The sequence below is a fragment of the Rissa tridactyla genome, chromosome 2, assembly GCF_028500815.1.
Source record: "Rissa tridactyla isolate bRisTri1 chromosome 2, bRisTri1.patW.cur.20221130, whole genome shotgun sequence".
NCBI classification, from domain to species: domain Eukaryota; kingdom Metazoa; phylum Chordata; class Aves; order Charadriiformes; family Laridae; genus Rissa; species Rissa tridactyla.
In genome coordinates this window covers 156,787,770-156,810,708 of record NC_071467.1, presented here as the reverse complement: position 1 = coordinate 156,810,708, position 22,939 = coordinate 156,787,770, and the positions used below count along the sequence as shown (strand labels likewise).

At 39.8% G+C, this 22,939-nt stretch overlaps 1 protein-coding gene across 3 annotated transcripts in view; it reads right to left on the bottom strand.

Annotated features, from left to right (window-relative positions):
* The window catches only part of VIPR2 (vasoactive intestinal peptide receptor 2), a 65,956-nt gene extending 45,153 nt beyond the window's left edge, over positions 1-20,803 (bottom strand). Inside the window, exons 1-3 of one of the 3 annotated variants that reach the window (XM_054192328.1) lie at positions 20,707-20,803; positions 13,558-13,660; positions 2,354-2,461 (exon numbers count right to left, since the gene is read on the bottom strand). In XM_054192328.1, the coding sequence (XP_054048303.1) occupies positions 2,354-2,461; positions 13,558-13,597 (148 nt within the window). In that variant the 5' untranslated portion in view covers positions 13,598-13,660; positions 20,707-20,803. Of the gene's footprint in view, positions 1-2,353; positions 2,462-13,557; positions 13,661-16,703; positions 17,076-20,706 lie in introns of those variants that run through there. The other 2 variants (XM_054192326.1, XM_054192327.1) reach the window with 2 other exon arrangements.
* Positions 20,804-22,939: the final 2,136 nt, after the last annotated feature.

Sequence of the window (22,939 nt, the reverse complement as noted above, 5' to 3'; positions counted from 1 at the left end):
GTAACCTATTTATAAACTCTGAAGAGTCACCACTTCAGAGTAGGCTGAGCAGAGGAATGTGTTAACAGAACCACAAAGTACGTCAAAGCCAGCTTTGCAAGAAAAAGACTGGTGTGGTTTAAACTCTGTGTACTCAAGACGCTGAAGTATTTTCTACTGTAAGTACTGTAAGACCTTCTAACTTAAAGACAGTTAGGAAAGACATTGTTTATTTCTAAACCATCATTCCATGCAATTAAATATTTCAGATGGCAACCTCATTTAAAACCTATAACTTGACACATACATTGCAATAAAAAATTCACAGAATAACTTTATGATAGTCATATACTTACATTGTCATGTACAATACAGAAGAAACATTACAGGATAATATGATTGCTTTTACAGTAAAAAGTCTTTTAAGATAAAGTTACTCATGCTCAATAGGGAATTATGATGTATGCTTAAACTAGAACTTTGACCATCACAGAAGAAATTAAGAGCCAGTTCTCCAAAAGTTTTAAAGATGAGAAGACAACTAATTTTTTTAATTCACAATTTAAATTAAGAAATCTTTTAAAGAAATGATGGTATTTAAAAGCCTACTTATGATTTGGAATACTTCCATAAAAAATAAGGTAGTCTAGATCACCTTGTAGTAGAATTTTAATTCCTCTTAAGCCCTGAAAATAATGAAACATACACCTCAGAAATCTGGCTAAATTAAAAGCATTAGATTTCTTGTTTAAAATATTTTTATAATTTCCTGCAATAAGAATCAAGTGAATTTGAAATGTGCTGTCTGTGAATTAAATAAATAATGTATTCCTGACCATAATCAAATTTCAAAGGTGCTGAGACACTTAGATCTTAACAGAATCAACCATGCAAGATGTTTGCTGTCTTACACATGAAGGAAGAAATTATAGAAAGACAAGATTTAAAAAATGCTCTTAATTGAACAGGTACCTGTTAGTTCCACAAGCAAGACGTAAACAGGTAGCTATGAAAAAAGCTGTATATGGGAAAATTATAGCAAGCTATAAAAAGGAAGTGATCTTTCAGTCTTGATGATACTATGCCCAAGTGAGATGGAGTTGTAATGCATTGTGAAGGTTTCAGACTTAAATATTTATTGCAGTTGTTTTATAGGAAAATTAAAATGTTATTGTAATATAACAGTTGTTAAATATCAAACATTCAAACTCCGGAGAGAGAGTGCATGCTCTAGCTTTTGGCAAACAGACAGAAGCAGTGTGATATAATTAAGATTTTGAATTTTTGATATTTATTAGTTTGTCTTGTCTCATGACAACACCTTAATATCTTTGTTTGAGTCATATGAATACTTTCATAGATTTCACAAGATTTAGTGAAGATTACACATACTTTCCCCTTTATAAACTGTTTAGACTGTCCATGATAAACTAATCAAGATTCACCAGCTCTAGGAATGAAAACCTTTGCTCATCTGTAGATTGTTTAAGTTATCTGTTTTTTACTGGAACAAGACTGGAACAAGAGTTTTTAGAATAAAGGTATTTTAGTCATACCCCAAGTTAGCCTCTGTGTTAAAAGTAATATTGTTAAAAAACCCTCCACAGAGACATCAAAAGCAGAATTAAATCACTGTGATGTTTTGCATCTTTCACCAGCTCTTCATGACAAAGATTTCTCACCCGAGCAACGGCGGTAAGATTTTTCCTGCTGCATTTTGAGATACATATGTGAAATGCTATCTGTGCATCCTCTGTTTTTAAAACCCCGCTAACAAGCCAAAGCACAAAATTAAACCACAGTATGATATATTAAGAAGATGGTGCAAAAGACAGTAGACTTAAAACAGTTAAATGTTTCAGCAGTCTGAGACACTGATGAGCTCTTTTCAAGTTCCGTTAAAAAGCAGAATAAAAGGTTTCATAATAACTACCTTAAATTGCAATAGTGATAATACTGAGGTATTATGTATTAATGTTGGCTCATTATTCTCAGGAAGGCAAGAGCTCCCCTCCTAAGCACAGAAGGAATAACCTGCATGTGACCTGCTGGCAACTGTTAAAAATGTCGGTCAGGTTCAGCTGCCTTAATAATTAACATAAATAGGTCAAAAAGAGCAACGTCTTCAGCCTTGATGAGTGTCACTATATCAGAATATATATTTAGTATCTGACTCAAAGAACACCATATGGATCACAAAGACAATTATTTGGTGTTTTCATGATGTACCAGGAACAGCTCTGTTAAGAATCTATTAACTCTTTAAAAAGAAAATAAAAACCTTAAACTGCAACACCCCCCCTCCCATTTTTATCATATTATGTTACAAAATACCAAAGAGAAGCCAGCAAAAAGACATCTTAAAATGAAATACCTGGTTTGCCAGAAAAAAGGCTAAATACTTTCGGACAAGGGACAGTGACAGTCTCTCCAATCTTTGCAGGACGCCAACAGGTGATGTTATCCCAAACTCCAACACATCCTGAAACAAAACCAGCAGTAACAGACTTCAAAGCTCAGTCTGGTCCAAATCACCCTTCTGTACTTATCTTATAAAGACTTGGCAGAAGCTTTTGATAAGTAGTTCAAGAAAGATTGGACTCCTCCAAGACAGTTGCAAAGATGGTATTTTATATGAAAATGTTAAGGGAATCATAAAAGTCTGTTAATCAACCAGCTTATTTTTAGGTCAATTAATACATTGTTTGCAAAATGTCTCATTAAAACTATGTAATTTTGACAGGATCATGCTAAGAAAAGCTAAGAAAATATTAAAAAAAGTAAAAGTAGTTCATTCAACTCAGCATCACAAATACAATGGCAGCGCACCATGACTGAACAATTTTTGGAAAAAAGGGCATAGCCTAACAAAATCATCTTTCCTAAATTAAATAACAGAGATTTGAACAAAGAATGCTTCTGTATATTTATTTCAGGAAAGGCGGTCATAAAATGTTCTAGGCATGATTTATAGTAGTACTAGTAACAACTTGTAGACAGTAACTACTAGTTACAGTTTTGCCCATGCTGATGTCTCTATAGATGTGGCTCAAAAGCAGTATCCTGGGAATAGGAATAAATCTTCCTATAGCCTGCCACAGGCACCTGGATCAAGAGTGCTCTATTTGTTTAAAGGTGACTACCTATAATGCTGAGTGAAGAGTTATGAAGGTTTCTGAATGTAAAAGCCTTATGAAGAATTACGAGTACAAAGAAGTAAGGAAATGTTACTTATCTCGATTCAAGTTCTCTCCGAGGAAAAAAAGATCATGTGCAAAATTCTGGGCATTTATGTCTTCAAATAAGGCAATGGACAATCGACAATTTAAATTTGTAATTAATACTAAAGAGAGAAACAAAACTTTTATTCTACCAGTATAAGGGACAGTTTGTTCCCTTCAGTAGAGAATATGAAACTTCAAGCAGAAACTACTTGCATCCATGTATAATACTGTTCTACAGAATATTTATAGTATTAGCAATTTACTATGGATTTACTCTGTCCTAGTGACGTCATGCCCAAAATGAAGCCACCTGAGTTAAATGAAGCTGGAAAAGGAACATTAAAAAGTTCAATCTTTGTGTTAAACCATCTTAGTGCAATTAAACTTGAACAGCTTGTGCTGACTTAAAGTCTCTATCATCCTACTTTCAAAGTTTAAATTACTTTCAAAGTACATGTAAACTAGGGATCCCAAGAGCGTGTTACAGAAATGGCTGTTGGATTTGCCCCTTAGGGTATTAGGGATAGTCAATGGCAGAGCATTCCTATGGGTCTTGCTTTCCTTTGGAAGACAACTAAGTGTGACAGTCAGGAGGGAGACTCTGCGCTGTACCAAGAATAGGGTTTCAATATGAAAAAAGAAGATGAGAGGAGGATTAAGGACTAAATTCTGCATTGTCACCAATTACATAGAGTCATCTTTATACAGTTTCCCAAGGAAATGGTATTCTCCAGAGAAGTCACTTGTGCATGGGGACTGGGTCTTTCTTCACTCCTCTTAGGATTATACAGCTCTAAATGCAGCATCTGTTCTATATTCAGAAAGATGATGCCAAAAATAAGGGATTATGAGTGGGAACACTTCACAAAGTTTATCTCTGTGCGTAGATAAAATGTAACGCCTTTCTCTCCACTGCTGTGTGTGCTGTATCAACCTCCAAAGAGGTATGCAACAAATATTTGTTGCATTGTATTATTGTTCATTACCTCACGGACTCACACATACTCACTTCAATGTTTTTTCCATCCAAGTGCCAAAAATCTCCAAAGAGATTTGGAGATTCCAAATATCCAATCTATCACAACCTCTTTGGGCAACCTGCACACACACAACTTCCTCCATGATGAATTTTGTCAGGCATCTAATCAGGATTTCCCTTGCTGGACGCTGCTTCCATTGCTTCTTGTGTTTTTTGTTTGCATTTTTTTCTGTTCACATCTGAGAAGAGTCTGGCTTCATCTTTATAAGCCCATTAGATAGATGAAGACAGCAACCATATCACTCTTCCCCAAACTGAACAAACCCAGCTTTCAGTCAATTGTTATATGTTGCATATTCTAGTGCCATCTCCTTACTCTCTGATGAGACAATTAATGGCTTTTCTGTACAAAGGAGCCCAAAACTGTACACAGAACTCTGCTGAGATGGAGCCTCAAAAGAGCCAAATAGAGACAGACAATTGCTTCTCTTGATCTACCACTTTGCTAGTGTAGCACAGTATATGGTTAAACCTCATCTCCGTAAGGGTGCGCTGCTGGGTCATGTTTAAATTAATATCTTTCTAAAGCAAACACCCAAAATGAGTCAGAATAATTTCATCCTAAAAAATGTTTATTTCTTTTCAAGACAGTCTGAAGTTGTTAATTCAGTTGCAGAATCTAGAATGTAGGTACCCGTCTTTAATCAATCCCACCCTTATTTGCTTAATACTGTGTGACTAACCTCAGTTTGTCACGTTCTCCAAATACCTAAAGAGGACTGATTGTTTTGGTTCCTTTAGTAACTTTGACTCCTAGACCAACATGCAGGATTCCTTCTTTTAGCCTTACCTTAGGGTAAGGGAGATTTAGTTAGGACTTGGAACTGTGAGAGTGGCATTCTTTTTATCTGTATTCCACAGTTGGCTGAGAAGTTCCTGTTCCCATTGACAATTCACTCTTTTCAGGTTTCTGGTCCTACCCACTTGAATGTTTCTGGCAACTGACTCAGAATGTAATACTCTTTGAACTCCAGCATCATTCCTTTTTTCCTGATGATCATGCAGAGTTTGTCCTCTCTAGTGTATCTGCCCCTATAGCTGGTTCATACATTTCTTTAAGAATTAACTCATGAGTTTTATCTATGCTCTGTTTTACCTGACTACCTCCTACTCCCTCCAGCATTTGTGGTTTTTCTTTTAGCATTAGTAATGATATCTCCGAGGTGATGTTGACTGGGCCATGTAGATATAATTTAAGAGATTTACATTTGAGCAAGTCATCTTTGTACCCTTTGAAGCCAATGGAACTTAAACATGCTTAGGTGCTTCCTGAGTTGCAGTACTGGATTAAAATCAAGTCCTACATCTCTACGATGTAACACCAGAGCTTATGCAAAATAAAAGAATATTTACTTCAGCCAATTCAGGTCATGCTTCCTTCCCAATTGATTTTAAGCCAGAAACAACACCAACAACGTGACATACAAGAAAGACAAAGAAACTATTTTCTTTATCTGCCAGCACTCAGGACTATAGCGACAAAATGCAACTCTTGGCTTTGATGGATGTAGTGCCTGAGCCAGCATAAACAAGCCCTGGAGTACACAGAATAATTAGCATCTTGTGCGACTTCAGACCTTGTTAGTTCATCCCCATTTCCACTAAAAAGTGGAAATCCTGCTATCCTCATCCTGCTATCTGAGATCCACATTTTGGGCAACAACTTTGCTTACCTACAGCTGCTTCTTCCTCTATAAAAATGTGTAACACAGAGTTTGCACTGGCAAGTTTTGTTTATATATACATTTTATCCACATATTTACCACTAGGTGGCACTTTGCATTTGGATTTTAAAAATTGCCGATTCAAAGAGAGGTTTAGCATTTTTTAAACTGTCTAGACGTGCATGATACATGAAACAAAGAAGGAGTACTTTGAAAATCAGCCAGAAAGTTGTCAGCTAGCCCAGGGTTTATTTTTCAAACAGGGAAACATTTTGATTTTTATACTTAACTTGACAAAGGAGAAGCAATCTCACCTCTTATGGGCAATATTTTCTAGACTGTAGGTCTGAATGCTGCAGCATGTAATTTAGGCCGCATGTGAATTTATGAACATATACGGACTGAAATTCTTTCTGCATTTTCACACCAGTAATAAGAAAGAAAGGAAAAGGAGGTGCTAGAGAAATAGCAGACTAGCAAACTGGAGGCAAAGCAAACACACAGCAGAACTGCTTGAAGAGGTAATAGGAGTAAGACAGTAGCAAAAATACTGTTGCTCCAAGCTACTTTGCTAGTGTTATTTGCTGTCTACTTTTGTCAGGGCCGCGAGTGCACTAATAGGCCTTAATGGTCCCTGCCCAGGTCCCCTCTAAGCTCAGGTCTGGGCCTTCACTGATGTTGTGGGTGCAGCTGACTTGGGCTTCACCGCAGCGGTGCCTGTGCCTGCCTCTGCCCGGGCCCCGACCCGCCGCTGCGGCCCTGCCCGGCCATCCCAGGCCTGCACCTGGCCCTGCTTCCCCGTGCTAGGCTGGATCCTGACCCCCCACCTGCAGGCTAATGTCCTCGGCTGTCCCCGTCCCCAGGGAGGTGCCCGATGCCCAGGGCTGTCCCCACTGTCCCCCACCTTTCCTGGCTGGGGTGGGACAGGCCCTGACAGGCCCTGCCTGCCCCGGGGCCCCCAATCCCCCTCCGCAAGGAGCTGGGGCCTGCGATCCTCTGAAAATGAGCACACTGATTGCCGAAGGGTCAAGAAGCAGCTCCAATATCCTTACATAGCACTAAAGCACTGTTGTGAAATGGTACAGAAATACTGAGGAAATGTGAATGTAAACTTTTTTAACTACTGGTCAACAAAAACTACTCATACACAGCAAGTAGAGTTTGGGAAGGCTACAGTATACGTCAGATTCAACTAGTTAAACAGAATGACGAAAACAGTACAGTTTACTCATGTTCACCTTAAATGTCTGCAGTTTATAGATTTGCAAAAGCCAGTCCTATTACCAAGCATGGCAAAAATACTGTTACTGAGATTTCTAGGAGATTACTGGCTTTATGCTAAATGAAACACTTCAGAAGAAATGTCTCATTTCCTTTCAGAAGAACAGTTTCCCCATTACAGAATCAAAACTCTACAGCTAATTTTATTTTTTAATGTAATTTACAAATTTTAGAGTACTGTAAGGAAATATGGAAGTTGCAGCTAAAACTTTGGAAGAAAAGCCTTCTGAAAAAGAAAACACATTCCCATCCAAATTTTCTACGAAATAAATACTGCTTTCCAATTACTCAAAATGTTCTTTGGATACAACAGCATTTATTTTTGTATGACTGGACAGCACGCTAATCTTACCATAAGAACACCATTTTCTATTATGTTGGAAAGATATTGATGGATGTGCAGTCAAAGCTGTAAGAGGTACCTTTATCTTCGTGTTGCCCCAATTTAGACATGCTGTACGTAATTCATAAAATACCATTAAATATCAATCTCTTGTTCATATAAACCCCACCAAAAAATATTAAAAGTCTCTGTAAAGTATTGGGATCACATATTTCTGTTAGTTTGGAGTATGTCCCATGTGCTATTTGTTGTATTAGCTGGAGCTTTTTTAGTGCTTTGATATTCAAGATTTCTTCCTTGTGGTATTTGAACTTTGGATGTCGTGGAGCGTAGAATGCCATGGCCACAGCTGTCTTTATCAGGACCAGGACTCAAGCACAAAACTATGTGGGGCAGTATTTCTTTCAAAATCTTCTGAAAACCACCATAAATTCACTTATGGCTGTGCAGTTTCCTTTTTCAGGGCTCCAAATGCCATCTATTAATGTCTTGTGCTGAATTCCTATTTATGTTTTTTTGGGGGTAGAAATTTCAGACCTTCAAAATTGTAGAATGTATCTGTGGCTACATGTTGCCTCTCTTCTTTCTGAAAAAGTTTGTTATTGTCACTCTTTGTAACCTTTATTATGCGAGATTTTTCAATGAGGCTGATCAGGACATTTTCTTGGTCTTCATCATTTATTTCATGTTTGTTATTTTTCAGTAGGCAGCTCCTTCCATTCAAGGTTCTTTCTCACCTATCGCACAGCCTCCTCAAAAAATGAGCCAGCTCTGCTTCTCTTCTGCCCTCAAATAATTAAGTTCAGCTTCCACAAAGCCCAGACATTGTCAACACCATAAGGATGATCAGTTTTATGTGGTGTCATTAATGATGACATTTCAATTAATGTAAGCCAACATAGACAAACATTCAAAGCAGCCCCTCCAGCTCCCCTCATAAAAAAATGTATGAAACAAAAAGTAGCAGCATGCCTGTACTACAGCTAGAAAAGCAGCAGCACAGAGATTAAAGAAAACTAAAGTTGTCCTGCCAAGAGCTACCGGTGCTGCATGAAAGGAAGTTCCATGATCCCACTATTTCATTTAATTCTACCGTTAATGCTACCTCAAATAACTCTAAGCAACACTGCAGTCTGAACTACGGGCCTGTTTTACAGAGAAAATAGCTGCAAAAACAAACAAACAATGATGGAAGACCTTGATGTGATTGGGAGGATTAAGGAAAATGGGAACCTTGAGGAGATTCATTTTCATATAGTAAAAGAAAGGCCTCATCTGGCTTTGTGTAAGTCCCCTATTTACTGATGTAGAGGGAGAGTGATCATCAGGTTAGCTTAGTTACACTTACAGTCAGTCCTTCTTTTGCACAATACAGAGATATATATGTGTGCATGTGTGGGTTTAGAATGCAAAATAGGCACCTTTCTTGCTGGAAAACTAGCCTCAACAGCAGAGGTTAGCTGGGTAAACTAACTCTTGGACAACTTGCCACAGGTCCAACATTTGAATCTTCATCCCACTGTTCTGAAGAGCTTTTAGAAAGATCTGTTCTGTTTCATCCACAATATTATAAGCTCAGTGCTGAAATCACTGAGTGAAATTCTACTAGCAGTGTAATTCCAGAGATTAGACTACATTGTGACATTGGTCCCTCTTGCTTTAAATTTATGAATTAAAGTATCATTTTGTTAGTCCTTTCTGTTTTAATTTCCCATTACTAGCTGTATTATAAAGCCTCTCTTTGAGAGGTTTATGAAATTCTTTCCAAAGCCATTTCTCTTTCCATCTACATCCCTTTCTCAAAGTTAAGATGCCATATCTAAAATTAAAAATGTTGTCTGGCATATGGGTCTCACAAAAACACATTTTGGAAAGCAAGAGCTCAAAAGACCCATTTAACTATACAGCCACTCAGTCCAAAATTAAAAAAAAACAAAACCAGACTTAATTTTTTCATGATAAAATCTTTTTAGAACTTTTTATTGTAGAACCGTGTTATAAAGTCTACTGACTGAGTTTTAATGTTTTCGACCATAAGATTACACATTTCATTTAAAGGTGAATGGAAATGAATCAATTACTTTATAAGGTAAAATTCTAAATACCAAACAAAGACATAAATTTGCAGTTGGCCTTTTTTTATGTATTTTCAATCACTTTTATTGGGAGCTTTCTGTTTTTTTAAAAAGACAAGCCATGGGTAGTGCGTGAAAGATAAATTAGTGTTTTCCCATATGGACCTCAAAACCTGGAGCTATTATGAATTATTCAGAATAGCATTAATCTGCCCTCCAAAAATGACAGTGCAAAAAAAATTCTCTCTCAGGCTTCCAGCTAAGGTGCATCCATACCTCAGGTGTCAAATTTTAGGATGAAAGACGAAAACAAATGTGGATGGAAGCTAACACAGTCTTCATAAAATAAACATATTTGATTGAGAGCACTACAGAGAGGAAGACACTGCCACGGATCTTTGGAGCGTGACTTTCTTCCCTAAATGGAGTGTAATGCTCTCCACTAATAGAAGAGTATGGGCTAATGCCTGAAAATCCCCCAAAGAGTGCAAAGCAGGAGGTCCAGATAGCCATCTAACAATTTGATGTTGGCAAATGAGCAGAATTTAGACAAACTGGGTCCTGTGGTTTTAATATATCCTTATCCTTCAAAGGGTATTTACATAGTATTTATACAGTGTTTCCTTGCAAAACACACTATTGTTTTATTAAGCCATGAAGTAAGCAAGTCCTTAGATTTCCAAGTCAATGATTTTAGGTACACTACAAAAATTACTCAGTGAAATTCTTTAGCCCATGTTATGAGGCAGTTCAGGTAAGATGTATATAGCATCATTTTATTATGTAAAAAAAACCCCAAACCACAGTTGCCTTTAAATCTTTCCTTTACATCTCCCTAAATGGGAGATGAGAAGTATTTAGGGACATGGTTTAGTGGGTGGGTTTGGCAGTGTTGGGTTAATGGTTGTATTCGATGATTTTAAAGGCCCCTTCTAACCTAGATGATTCTATGATTAGATAAGGTATTCCATACATAATTGCCATCTAGGTCAAAGGAGAAACTGCCTGTCCCATACAATTTGGATCCTCCAAAATTCAGTAGCTGTGCATACGAGTCAAATTATGGAGCATGTTACATAGCGGTGTGAAGGCTTCTCAGGTCCCCAAGAATTTAATGAAAACATTCCCACTGCTTTTGACAATTGAGGCCCAAGCCTCCAGTAGAAAATCTCAGTGAACCTTTATTTCCAAATTCTAGACAGGACCTTCACTAGATTTTATTATAGCTTTTGGGAGGCAGGTAGCACATATTAAAGTTAGAAAAGTGTGAATAAGCACTGTATAACCGTCCTTTCCGTTCAAGAAGTGAAATAGGTTTTGTGAATTTATTGTCATGAATTATGTTTCAAGTGTACTACAAGTTTTAGGTGTGGAGCTAGGACTTGGTCTAGTTCCAGCTTGCCAATTTTCATTAGTAATTCTTCTTTATTAGCAGTCAGAGTACCACTGTGACAATCCGCAAGTCTCCGTTCAAAATACTCCTTACATCTTTGTATGAATACAGAGAGTTTGTTAGGAAAATAAGGATGCATAGAGAACAGATATTTTTTGAAATGCAAATACATATATTTAACGGAGGCTCTTCTGAACAGGTTCTTGGTAAAAGTATCTATAACATGAAACATAGGATAAATTCTGCTATAACATTAAACACACAGTTTTTAAGGGTTCATTACCATGGGGTCTTTATTCCAGTCTCCTACAAAACGGAATATTCCCTTAGTTTCAGCCAGGCATTCAGTTGAATTTATAAATCCTTCCACTGCTGTTTTATCACTACCTGCAGGGTTGAATCAACATACTGTCTCCTTCCAAGACGTGAAGTTCTTCCACAGCATTCAGGAGACATCCCTCTTCCAGTGAAAAGGGGCTGTGAGGAAATACTGACAAAAAACTTCTTTCTACCCCTAGGGAACTGAAAATAAAACTGGTGTGCATCACAAGGATACCCTTGGAGCATCCCAGCATCTGGATCACAGAAGTGGATCTTGAAGAAAGCTTGACTTTCAAAGCTGTATAATAGCTAATAGTGAATTTATTAATTCAAGATTTAATTCATTAAGCTGGGCTAGTAATTATTTCTCCATCTGGCTTATCACTAGTATTATTTATGGAACAGCCATCTCTCTTCACCACTCATATAAATAAAAAAATCTAAATGTAGATTAATCATTCCAGTAAGACTTTGCTTGGAGAGATATCCATGTAAATTATTCACTGTTATTATAGTTTTTCTAATTACTGATCTGGATTAATCAAAAGGAGAAATTATAGTAAAATACAAACTGTTGATGAACCTTTTAATTATTTTGTTGTATACAAATTTATATTAGAGTAGCACTGAGGGAGTTACACATTTAAATCAATAAGAGAGGTGGAGAAAGCATCATGAGCTGGGACTCAACGTTTGTGCTCAAAGGGCACTGCAGATGGCAGGTCCCTGAGGTACCATAATCATCTACAGAGCGCATTCAAAGCAGACTGAGTATGAAAAAACAAATACACTGTGTATCACCTAGTTCAGACAAAGGAAAACAACTGCACTGCAAGAGCTGTAATATTCCAAGGGGTATATTTGATGAGATGAGATGATGCATACCTAGATGAGATGATACATACCTAGACTACCATATCAAAAGGCAGAACACCACTGATGCTTAGGGCTTTGTAGAACTAATATGAAATTAAATACTTCCAGCCACTTAAAGATCATTTGACAACAGAAGTTTAATGATTAGTTTTAGATGTGATATGACTTTGTAAAAATCAAAATTGTGTTTTGAACTGAAAAACGTTCCATTGCCTTTAGATCTAAAATTTCTTTCCCTTTTTTCTAAGTCTCAATGAAAGCCCATCCTTCCCTTCAACACTTACATGTTACCAGAGGAGTGCTGGGCAGGTAACATATGCAAAAAAAGCACTCCAAGAAGCACTTTTACCTTCTCACCAGTAGGTGAGTTGAGACCACTTTCCACTCACAAGTGTTGGCATATGGTTTACAAAAGGTACTAATCAGAAAACATTAATACCTTTGTCATTAAAAAAATAAAATTAATAAATACACACTTCCAACTTTCCTAAAAAGCCAAAACCTTTTAACCAAGTTCTGCCCTAGCTACTTTAATGTTACAGATTTGCTTTTCTTTTGGCTGTGTGGATTTATCTGTTGCCTTCATATTTTGCTTGCTGAACAAATGGCTTTATCAACAGCTCCAACTTACAAGAAAAATGTCATTTTGTCATTTTGTCTTAATCGTATTCATAATTTTCACTCAGGTGAAAATGTAGCAAGGAAATATAGTAAAAAATAAAATAAAGAAATAATAAACTACATCTGCTCTTCCTTCTTTCTTCTATTAAATTACAATTGTCCATATCTCTATATTTATCTTTCTACGTAGAGAGAAAATAAAAACAATAAAGTAACAGAGAGAATCTGTTTTTTGAATCTAACACTACTGTCCAGTTTTTCCTTTGCATGACTCTGGTACTCTGGGGGTGAATCTGGTCTTCCAAAACAGAAGATCTGGAACATCTTCTGCCTGGGAAACCCAGAGATCATTCCTGCCACTAGTTCTTTACTTTCAGCCATAGCTAGAGAGAGGTGCATGAATCCAAGGCTTTGAACTTCTCCTCAGACTTGTTCTATCTGCTGGTCCTGTCATCGCCAGCCTGCAGCTTCTCTGACAGTCAGAAAATACTCGAGGCAACAGCTTGAAACACAAGAATGCATTTGCTCCCATCTAATGTCCCACCCAATGCCTGGCACACCTCTCACAATACGCTTGCTGCAGCTGTACCTTTAATACAAAATCGGCATAAATTCTAAAATACCTGAAAATGTTAAGCACAGTAGAAATAGGGCAACTGCAACCACAAGAGCAAAGAAGGTAAAGGGAGAAAAATCTTGAGTACTCCATTTGTCTCTAGGTTACAGCTTATCTTTTCTTACCTTTGTAGTCCACTGGCTTCACATTCTTTAGAAGTTCCATGCACCTTGTTTCCTCCTTGTGAATCTCCAGCTGAAATCTGCATTCTGGATGCACACCATTCACCTGTGTCGAATTAAAAAACAGGACAGGGTCTTGAAACACAAATTAAAAGGCTTTATGAAGCATGCAACTACCAATAATGAAATGCACAACTTTAACTGGCACGGGTTTTGCCCAAGTATGCAGCAGGCGCTTTACAGACACAGACATTGCCCATTTTAGCTTCCCACACGTTGACTTTACAAAACAAAATGTTAAAATAATCCACTAGAGCATTCATTGGCTCCTTCTTGTAGCATTTCAAGGCCAATTGTCATCTACAAGAAAATATTTAACTTTCTAGTGCATTCACCAATATTGTTTCATGAGACTTTTTCCTCCAGAAAAACTGAGTTAAACTGAAGCAGGAAAGCAAACACATTTGCTTTTTTTGCCTTCGTAGTAGGTCAGGAAGCTGAAAGTTTAATACGAATCACAGAACATGAAAACCAATCAAAGTGCATTCTCTTTGACATGGTAAATTTTGCTTTTCTTCCCTTTTCCACCATGTATATTTTACCTCCTGGAGGCCCCAGAGCATGATTATTTGATGCAAGCGTTACATAGGAAGAAAAACCCACTTCTTTAAAAAGTAAAGCACTGTTGCCTTTACCCATTTATAGCCCTGCCCCCAATTCCTTGGTTTTCAGGAACGGTTATTTATGTCCATGGGAAGAGACAAGGAGTTAGCAGTACTGGGGAGAGAGACAAGACACCGGGAAGTTGTACTGAAGTCAGCTGGATTCACAGAGGCAGACAGAACCTAATAGAAAAACATGCAGATTCCATACGAGACTCCATGGGAAAAACGACTGTAGTAGGTGAGCAACAGAAACTAGGAAACACCACTAGAGCTGAAGGGACAGTGAGATTAGCTCAAAAAAAATAACATCATAATGAAATAAAATGTGACTATGCTGTACTGCAGTCATCCTAACTCTCGTAGTATCAAGAAAAGGGTGGTCTCTCCAAGCTTCTCTCCCCTTTTCTCTCTCTTACTTTTTCTAGATGTTTAATAGCAGAAATCTGGTAATAGTATCTGATTCATGAGATGCTATTTCTTTAAACGGCAATACTTAATTAATTAAGCTGTGATCATGGACCCAGAACCTAGGACCCGGAGTTAGGACTGAGAACCTGGTTGTTCTGCAGTCTCCTTGGGGAAAAGCCATTTGTGCGGCTTTTACAGACACAGCATAATATCCATAAGCATGACAGCAGGAGCCGTTATGAAAACTCACGAAAATCTGTCTCTTCTCCAAATGTCTCATTTCACCATCTACAACATCAGAACCTTAATTCCTTTTCCCCATCTTTTCTCTATATTGACTATTGAAATTATAGGTTTCCAGGGAAGATTTTTTTTTCTTTTTAAAGTGAATTTGTACAGATCCTTAACATAAATTAGGATTTATAGAACTTATAATAGAAAGTTCAGCCTTACATTGAAGGTATGTGCTTTGTTATGTATTATCTACTTTCCAGATAACTCCCATGTAAAATAAAGTCCCATGTATACATAATGTTTTTAATTGCATTTTCATTTCATGTAACAGATTTTGAATATTATTTTTTTTTTCCAATTGCAAACATTCGGTAACTGAGAGTAGATCTCCTACTCATCAAAAAGTATTATAATTACTGGGTCTTGGAAAGGTAGGTTCCAATAAATGGACATGTTAACTAAAAAAGGGGTAAATGAAAGCAGCTACTACAATTAAGAATTAAGAAACCTGCCGAGTAAGTGACTTCTCTCTCTCATACTTAGGAAAGAAGTGCAGATTTCTCAGTATCGGTGATCTAATTGCCAAGGTTACTTTGAGACCATAACTTTGTTAGTACCCAAAGGTAACACATTACTTTTCAAACCCAGGACACATGTCAAATTGTAATATACTTTGTTCTAATACCCTGGTTTCATTCAGATGTACTTTGCCAAGCTACAGAGGGTTCAAGACTGTGTGGCACTGACCACGTCCCAAAACACATCAAGAACCCCAAAACAGATTTTGAGGGCACTCGTCACCTTTCAGGGCTGGTGTTCATCCATCTTTCCCTCCGCTTTACCAAGGGTGGGTTATCCTTTGTAACCACTGACCACAGAACCCTGTGCGCTGTGCTGGGCATTGTAAAGGCAGACAGTTAGCTGGAAATCCAGCTGAGGAGTCTCTCTGCTGTTTTAGTGGCTTTACAACTTTAAGGCATCCAGAACAGCAGTTTGGAAAAACATTTCTTCTGACAAGCACAAGTCGGTTTGCCGACCTTTGGTGGAAATGATCTGTTATTTTAAATTTACAGTAACAAAAAATGGAAAGATTTAGAGGGCAGCTTTTTTATTTTTCATAAATCACGTTTCCAGCAACGTTATAGACTTTTACAAACAACTGAAGAAACACTTAAACATATAAAGATGTTAAAAGCAGACGCCTTAAATTTGAAGACTTTAATATTCTGAATGCTTTGTGCGTTGTTATCCGGTTGCACGTATTAAAGGAGAATTAATCATGCGGGTTTCTCCCCATACGATGACTGATAACCACCCTCCAGCCCGTACCACGGCAGTGCCCTCGGAAAACTCTTGGCGAACCAGCGGTGGCCACCGGCTGCTGGGGAAAGCCAAGATAGCGGGGAAGGACTCACTCGCCCGACGCCGGCTCCGCCGGAGTCTGGGACCGGGCCGGGCCCGCGCTGCCCCGCCGGGGCGGAGCCGTCCCGGCCCCCGAGGAGCGCCCGGGGATGCGGGGAGGCGCCCCCCGGGGAGCCCGGCCCAGCAGCGGCGGCGCGGAGAGGGGCTGGGGGTCCCGGCGGGGGCAGGAGCCCCCTCCTCTGCCCGATCCCCGCCCGGGGATGCCCGGTGAGGGCGAGTGGCGGCAGTCGCTTGTCTCCCGAAGTGAGTGCCGCGGGCCCGGAGTTTCCGCACCTGCTACGGCTACCGCCGAGCCCGCTCCGGCGGAGCCGTGAGGGAACCGCCAGCCCGTGGAGGGGCCCGCGCTGTCACCTCAGCAACGGGAAAAGCCAGAGGGGTCCCCCCCCCCCCGGGGCCGGGGGTGAGCGCGGGGTGACTTACCCGCCCCAGGCTCCAGCAGAGGGAGAGGAGGAGGACCGGCAGGTTCCTCATGCCCGCCGAGAGCGGGGGCCGGCGGGCTCCGCTGCCCCGCGCCGCTCCGCGGGCCCCTTCCGAAGGCGGCGAGGAGGAGCCGGGTCCCGCCGCGGCACCATAGGGCCCGGGGGCCGCTGCCGGGGCGCCCAGCCGAGCCCCCCGCCCCGCGGGCGGCCGCCGCCCTGCGGCTCTCGGCGCCTCCCGCACCTGCCCCCGGCCGCCTCCCGCTCCGGCGGCCGTCAGCTCCCGGCCCGACTGAGAGCCGGCCCGCTGCCGCCTCTCTGCGCTCAGCTCCTCCTCTAGACCCCGGCTCTCTTCCCTCCCGTTTCTCCTCAGCCCCTCTCCTCGGCTGCCTTTTCTCCTCCTCCCTCTCCCTGCCGCCGTCGCTCCCCCCCGTAAGAGGTGCGAGTCGTTCCCCTCAGCCGGGACGCCCCCTCGCCCATCCCGGCCACCCGCAGGTGCTCCCCCGCCATCCCGGGCTCCTGCCGGGCTGTGGACGGCGTTTACCCTGCTCTGCCTGCCCCGGGGTGGCGGGGGAGTCCCCTGTTCTCGCACACACACGTGCAGAGGGGTCCGGGTGCCCGTCCCGACAGCGTCCCGGTGTCAGTACTGGGATGCCTTTTGCCCCTGAAACCATTAGGATGATAACCGAGCACGGTCCCCTCAAGCCACGAAAACTCGCACACAGATGTGGGGGAAGAGAAGGGATCCCTGTCAAGGTCAGTCTTATCCCTGAGCAGATCAGCAACAGTATTACAAAATCTTTCTTCCCCCCAAGCTGGTGTTTTTTTGAGGTCTCAGTGGAGGACCAACAGTCTAAGGCAACTCCATATTATTGCCTGGCAGTTTACACCAGGCGTGGATCTTGGTTTTGCTTCACAAGGCATATAAAATATGTAATTAAGTGACATTTATGTTAGCTCGTACCTTTGTTATAGAAAAAGCAGAGTTTATATGCTGGGTTTTAGCTGAGAATGAGAATAAACTAGCGTTGTCTTTACACTGTCTTTACACTGTGCGGTAATTTAAGTACTATACATTAAAAGGGACTGAGCAGGCAACATAAGACTCCCCTAAATAGCCTTATGCCACCCAAAATAACAAGCTATAAGCAAAAACAATGACACTTTTAGGAAAAAGCTGAAGAGAATTTTCAAATTTTTTAATGCATTTGCAAAAATTCTTCTAATATATTGAGAAGAAAGACCCGATTATAACCTCTGTGAGATCATTAAAAAGAAATACAACAAACTGTAATGAGCAGTATTATAACCTGCATGCTGAGAGCAGAGGGAAACATTAATGTAGAAAGAAAAACATATTTTCATTGTAACAGAAAATAGTACCCCTTTGGATTGACTTTGATTTTTATCTGACAGGTGGACCGAAATGCCAAATTGCACCTACTCCTAAAAGAGCTGGGTTGTGGAAGAACCTGGTTACGCCACTAGCTCTGAGATTCCCAGGCAGACTCTCCTGTCAAACCTTTTGGAAATGGAGAATTGCACAGTGCAGCCCCCCTAGATTGCTGAGACCAGTGTCCAGGGTTCCTCTTCGGACTCCTGGATATTCACACATGCAGGCTGGGGGTGCTCTTAGCAATTTCCTGAGAGCTCTAGGTCTTTGCAAAATAACAATCTCAAAACCATGTCTCTAATCTTATATTCTACAGGAATCTGATGTCTTATCATTATTGCAAGGCTTTGGAAAAATTCTTTCTCTCTTCTCTCTCTTTAGAAGTGATTTCTTGCACTTTATGATGACTTGCATCCCCCTAAGAAAGAAATCTTTAAATCCAGTTGCTCTCATGAGTGAAACTGAGACCTGTCAAGGCTCTTTAGGTGCTTCAGCAGTAAACCCAACAGCGGTCCCTTCGCAGAGGAGCTGCCAGGCAGACTGTCCACAGCCAGACTGCCCCAGCAGCCGAGGACACAAGAATTGCCAGACACCAAAACCCAGTGTTTGATTCTTTGAGCAAATGATTCATTAGGCTGTTGAAGCTGAGTAGCCTGGGAAACTAATTAAGAAATTAGTGTTAACATTCTGTGTAGAAACAGTCTTGGGAACTGTCATCATTCTTCCTTCTGTGGAATGACAGAAACTAGTATCTTGGGTAGTAGGCAGTCCACATATCCCACGACTGGCAGAGAAGTTTTGTATTTGTTCTATCAGAAGATTGTCCAGAGTCAGATTTTTGTGATGTTTTGTCCTTAATGAATCAGTATTTTAAGGAGAAATAAATAATCAACAGTTATTTCTCAACCATTTCTTCTGTCACTGTTCCCAGTGACTCTTTGACATGAAAGAGATACAAGATGAAATCAATGCATCAAATACTAATATTTTTGTTTAGATATAGCTAAGTGCTTTTGTTTTGCCTGAAGGGAATACAAATTATTGATGGTTGAAGCCCAGAAAACATGGTTCAAATTCTTTTCACTAAAACACAGTACAGTTCAGTGCCCTGTTACAGCAGACGTAGAGGGAAAAAAAAGAACGAGAATGGAACTAAAAGAGTTGATATAGAGAGATAGATATGAATGAGACTGATAGTCTTATGCAGCAAAGAATGCGTAGGGATGTGAAGGAACAAAGGAGTGATATAGATTTAGACAGTCAGTGTAGATTTGGTGCCATTTCCATGAATGTCAAATTCAAAGAAAAGAACAAAGAGAGAGATTTTGGGGAGATATCCATGAGTACAGAAGGAAGGACTGCACAGACATGGGGGAAAAGGATGGAGTCCAAACATGAGGGGAAATTTCATCCCTTCTTCACAATACAGGTGGTAGAAAAGTAAATGCAGTTTGATTGAAATAGATATTGTGAATCAGCAGAGCCTGGGTGTTACAGAGAGGGCAGTAAAAGTGGAAATGGAAAGTTCAGGGCCAGGTAATGGACCTAGCGGCAAGCAGTGCCAAGGTAGTGCTAGTCCTCTGCTCCTATGGCACGTGCAGGAGCCAAAACATTTGCTGCAACTCCAGCTGTTGGAAAAATCTGCCTACCAAGGAAAGGTACATGCCAGTAGAGGTATAAGTAACAAGTGCCTTCTGTCTGGCCGTCTGTCTCTTCGGAGTCCTCTGATACACAGTGTTAGCGATAAGTAGCTGATGTGATTTTGGTCAGGCCCATGAGGAAGAAGCTTTCCATACTGAAGCAATAACATCAGTCCCCGTTGAGCTGGATCCTTATTTAATTTGTTTGTGGAATTCAAGATGTTTTGACAATTCGTATTCTATCCACAAGTCATGTTTTTGTCATGTATAAAGACTAAAAAAACATTGCTTTCATTGTTTAAAAGGAGTTTTTCTTTTGTTCAGTCATAAAACAATTATTGTTTACACAATGCATGGCGTATAGTTGCCAGAAATGCCTGAACCGCATGAAAAACTTATACGGATTTCTCTCAAATGACATGTACAGGCCATCTTGGACAACGTGTCTCTTTCAAGCGTGACTGTCTCTTGAGCTACTCAAGCTATTTCACGTTTTGAGTCCTGCTTCCAAGACTGCAGAGAGGTTTTTTGCTTTCACTTTATGTAGAACACTGTACTAAGTCTCATTACAAAAGGGATGCTCTTCCTAAGTCTTCACACTTAGCAAAGACAGTAGGTGTTCGTCAGATATTCCTAAATCTCCCAAGGCACTCTCTACTTTCATCCTGCATTTTGTTAGGCTTTTTTTTTTCTGCAATCCAAATACTTACAGGAAGGTTTTATCAGCCATGGAAATAGATGTTAGAGAGGGTTTCCAAGAAAAAGGAACTGTGACTTTAATGAACGTGCTATTTGGACCTTTTATATCAGACAAGATTAAAGGTCCCCAAAATTTTAGCATCAGTAACTGCTGACATACATTATCTTATTTATTGAGCCTCTTTCAGTGATCAGATGGAAGCACAACAACGAAGGTGCCAGGCCTGAGTGGGGCAAACGACATGTGTCTTGCTCATGACAATGGGAATTCAGACCTTGGCCAGGCTCCAGGGGACATCTGGCTACACCACCATCCTGTGAGAAGCAGCACAGTGTTGCTACTCTGCAGCAGTTGACCCTCCGGCACCAAATGTTGTAGTAGCTGCAGTAAGAGGAGAAAGTGAAATGTAGATTCTCTGAATACACAAAAGAAACTCATCAATGTATTTTATCTGCAGCTCCAGCAGGTGTTCAAAAAGTCCTAGTTATTTCGAACTTTTGCTGTCATCTTTGTTTACATAATGTCTTGAACGCTGTGCTTCTTTCTTAAACAAAGAAGCAATACCATGCAAAGGGAGTTTTGTAAGGAAAGGCTGTCCTTAAGTGTCACCTCAGCTTTTGCACTCTTCCATTTCAGCATCCCCAACAGTGCCCTGCTATCTCTAGGTATGAAGAGGAGCTTCATGCCGTAGCGGAGAGCATATCTGCCAGTGATGATGCTCAAACTGCTCCACAAATGGCTTTGTTGCAGTGGCCTGCAACATCGCAGCTCACCAACATCATCATCCCAAATGCATCTGAACAACACGTATTCCTAACCAACAACATAGTGATGTGAAGGACTCTTCAGAGTGGTCTTTCTGCAATGTGCAAGTAGCTTGGCTACTCAAACATATGTTTCTGCAGATTAGAAACACAAAGGAATTCTATAAAAACAAAGAGACTTAGAGACTTTTTTTTTTGTATGTTAAGGTCGGAATTCACAGACATTTAAAGGGCTTGATTAAGGACATGTCTGTAACTGTGATGTCTTCCCTCAGGATGTGGCACAGGGACATCGTTCACCAAAGACACAGAGTGTAGTCTGTAATACTTAGTGTAAAGTATTCAATTTTTTCCTCTCTCCCTCAAATTTATAAGACTCACAGGTCTCTTGTAATTTCAAAAGAGTGAGAGAAGTGCCTTCAGTGTGATGAACCTTTCCAATTTCTTGGCCAATTTTTCATATTTCCATTTTAGATACGTCCTTTCATTAATACTTGTTGAAGACATTAAATTAATAGGTATTCTGTTACATTCACATGTATAGATTAAGTAGAATCTGATCTTTTAAATTTACAGCATCAATATAAAATAAATAATTTGGGTATCTGGCATAATGGAAAATACTTGGCTAATGTCATTTTAGCTATCATTTACTACAAAGCTCCAGGTTTGATCAGTGATTTTTGAGTCTTTCACTGGACATGAAGAAATCAAATCTTTTTATTCTGAAAATTTGTAGTCTTTTTTAGTCTGATACAATGAGAGGAAAATTGTCCCCATTAGTTTTAGGGATTTTGTAATGGTTAGTTATTATGATGATAATTTCTTCTTGGTACAATTTAAAGTAAAGGATAGACTTTGCCACAAAACTCTAGAGGCAAAACTCAAAAACTGCAGAAAAAATGAACTGAACAAGAAAAATTAACAGGCAAGGCTGTGGAAAGGTAGAGAAGAGTAAGTGCAGAAGAGTAGACAAATGAAAAATAGAATAAAATAGAAGTAGTATTTATGAAGAGGTGTCAGTACCAGCTTAATCCAATACTTTTCTTTACTAAGACATATTTCCTACACAACAAAGACATCAGATTTGTTCTAGACAGCTGTCAGTAAAGTATTTGATACAGTGCTGTAGAATTTGCTAGTTAAAATTGAAATGGTGGAGCTTAATGAATATTTTATTTGACCAAAAGGTGGTTAAATGAACCTGACAAATAATGCTGATATGTAAATAAGAGGATAAAGGGAAATAACAGTAAAGTTCCTCAGAGATCAGGCTGGGGCCCTATTTTATTATTTTTAGTAATTGTTTTCATTTTTGACAAAACAAAATTTTCTAAGAAGTCAAGGTGTTGTCAACAGTAAGCAGTATCTGGATAACTTAGAGAACTGGATCAACTGAAAATCAAGCACAAGAAAAAAGTTGAAAATTTAATAAAGCGAAGTGGAAGGTCATGTACTAACGAACAACAAACGTTTCCACCATAAGCTAAAAGGCAATAGCAGGAAGTCCTGTGTGTACAAGTCAGTGTGTGGTAAATATGAGTATTAATGTGACATGGCTGTGAAAAATAAATGTGATCTTAGGACATATGGGAGAGATACTTGCTGTAGAGTTAGAAAAGTAATGAGGCTAGGTAACACGCAAAGGGCTGGTCAGGTCTTATTTGGAGCGTTGAATATAAATTTAGCAATCCGCAGTCAAGAGAGATGAATCCAGAAGATGCACGGCAAATAAATGAAGAC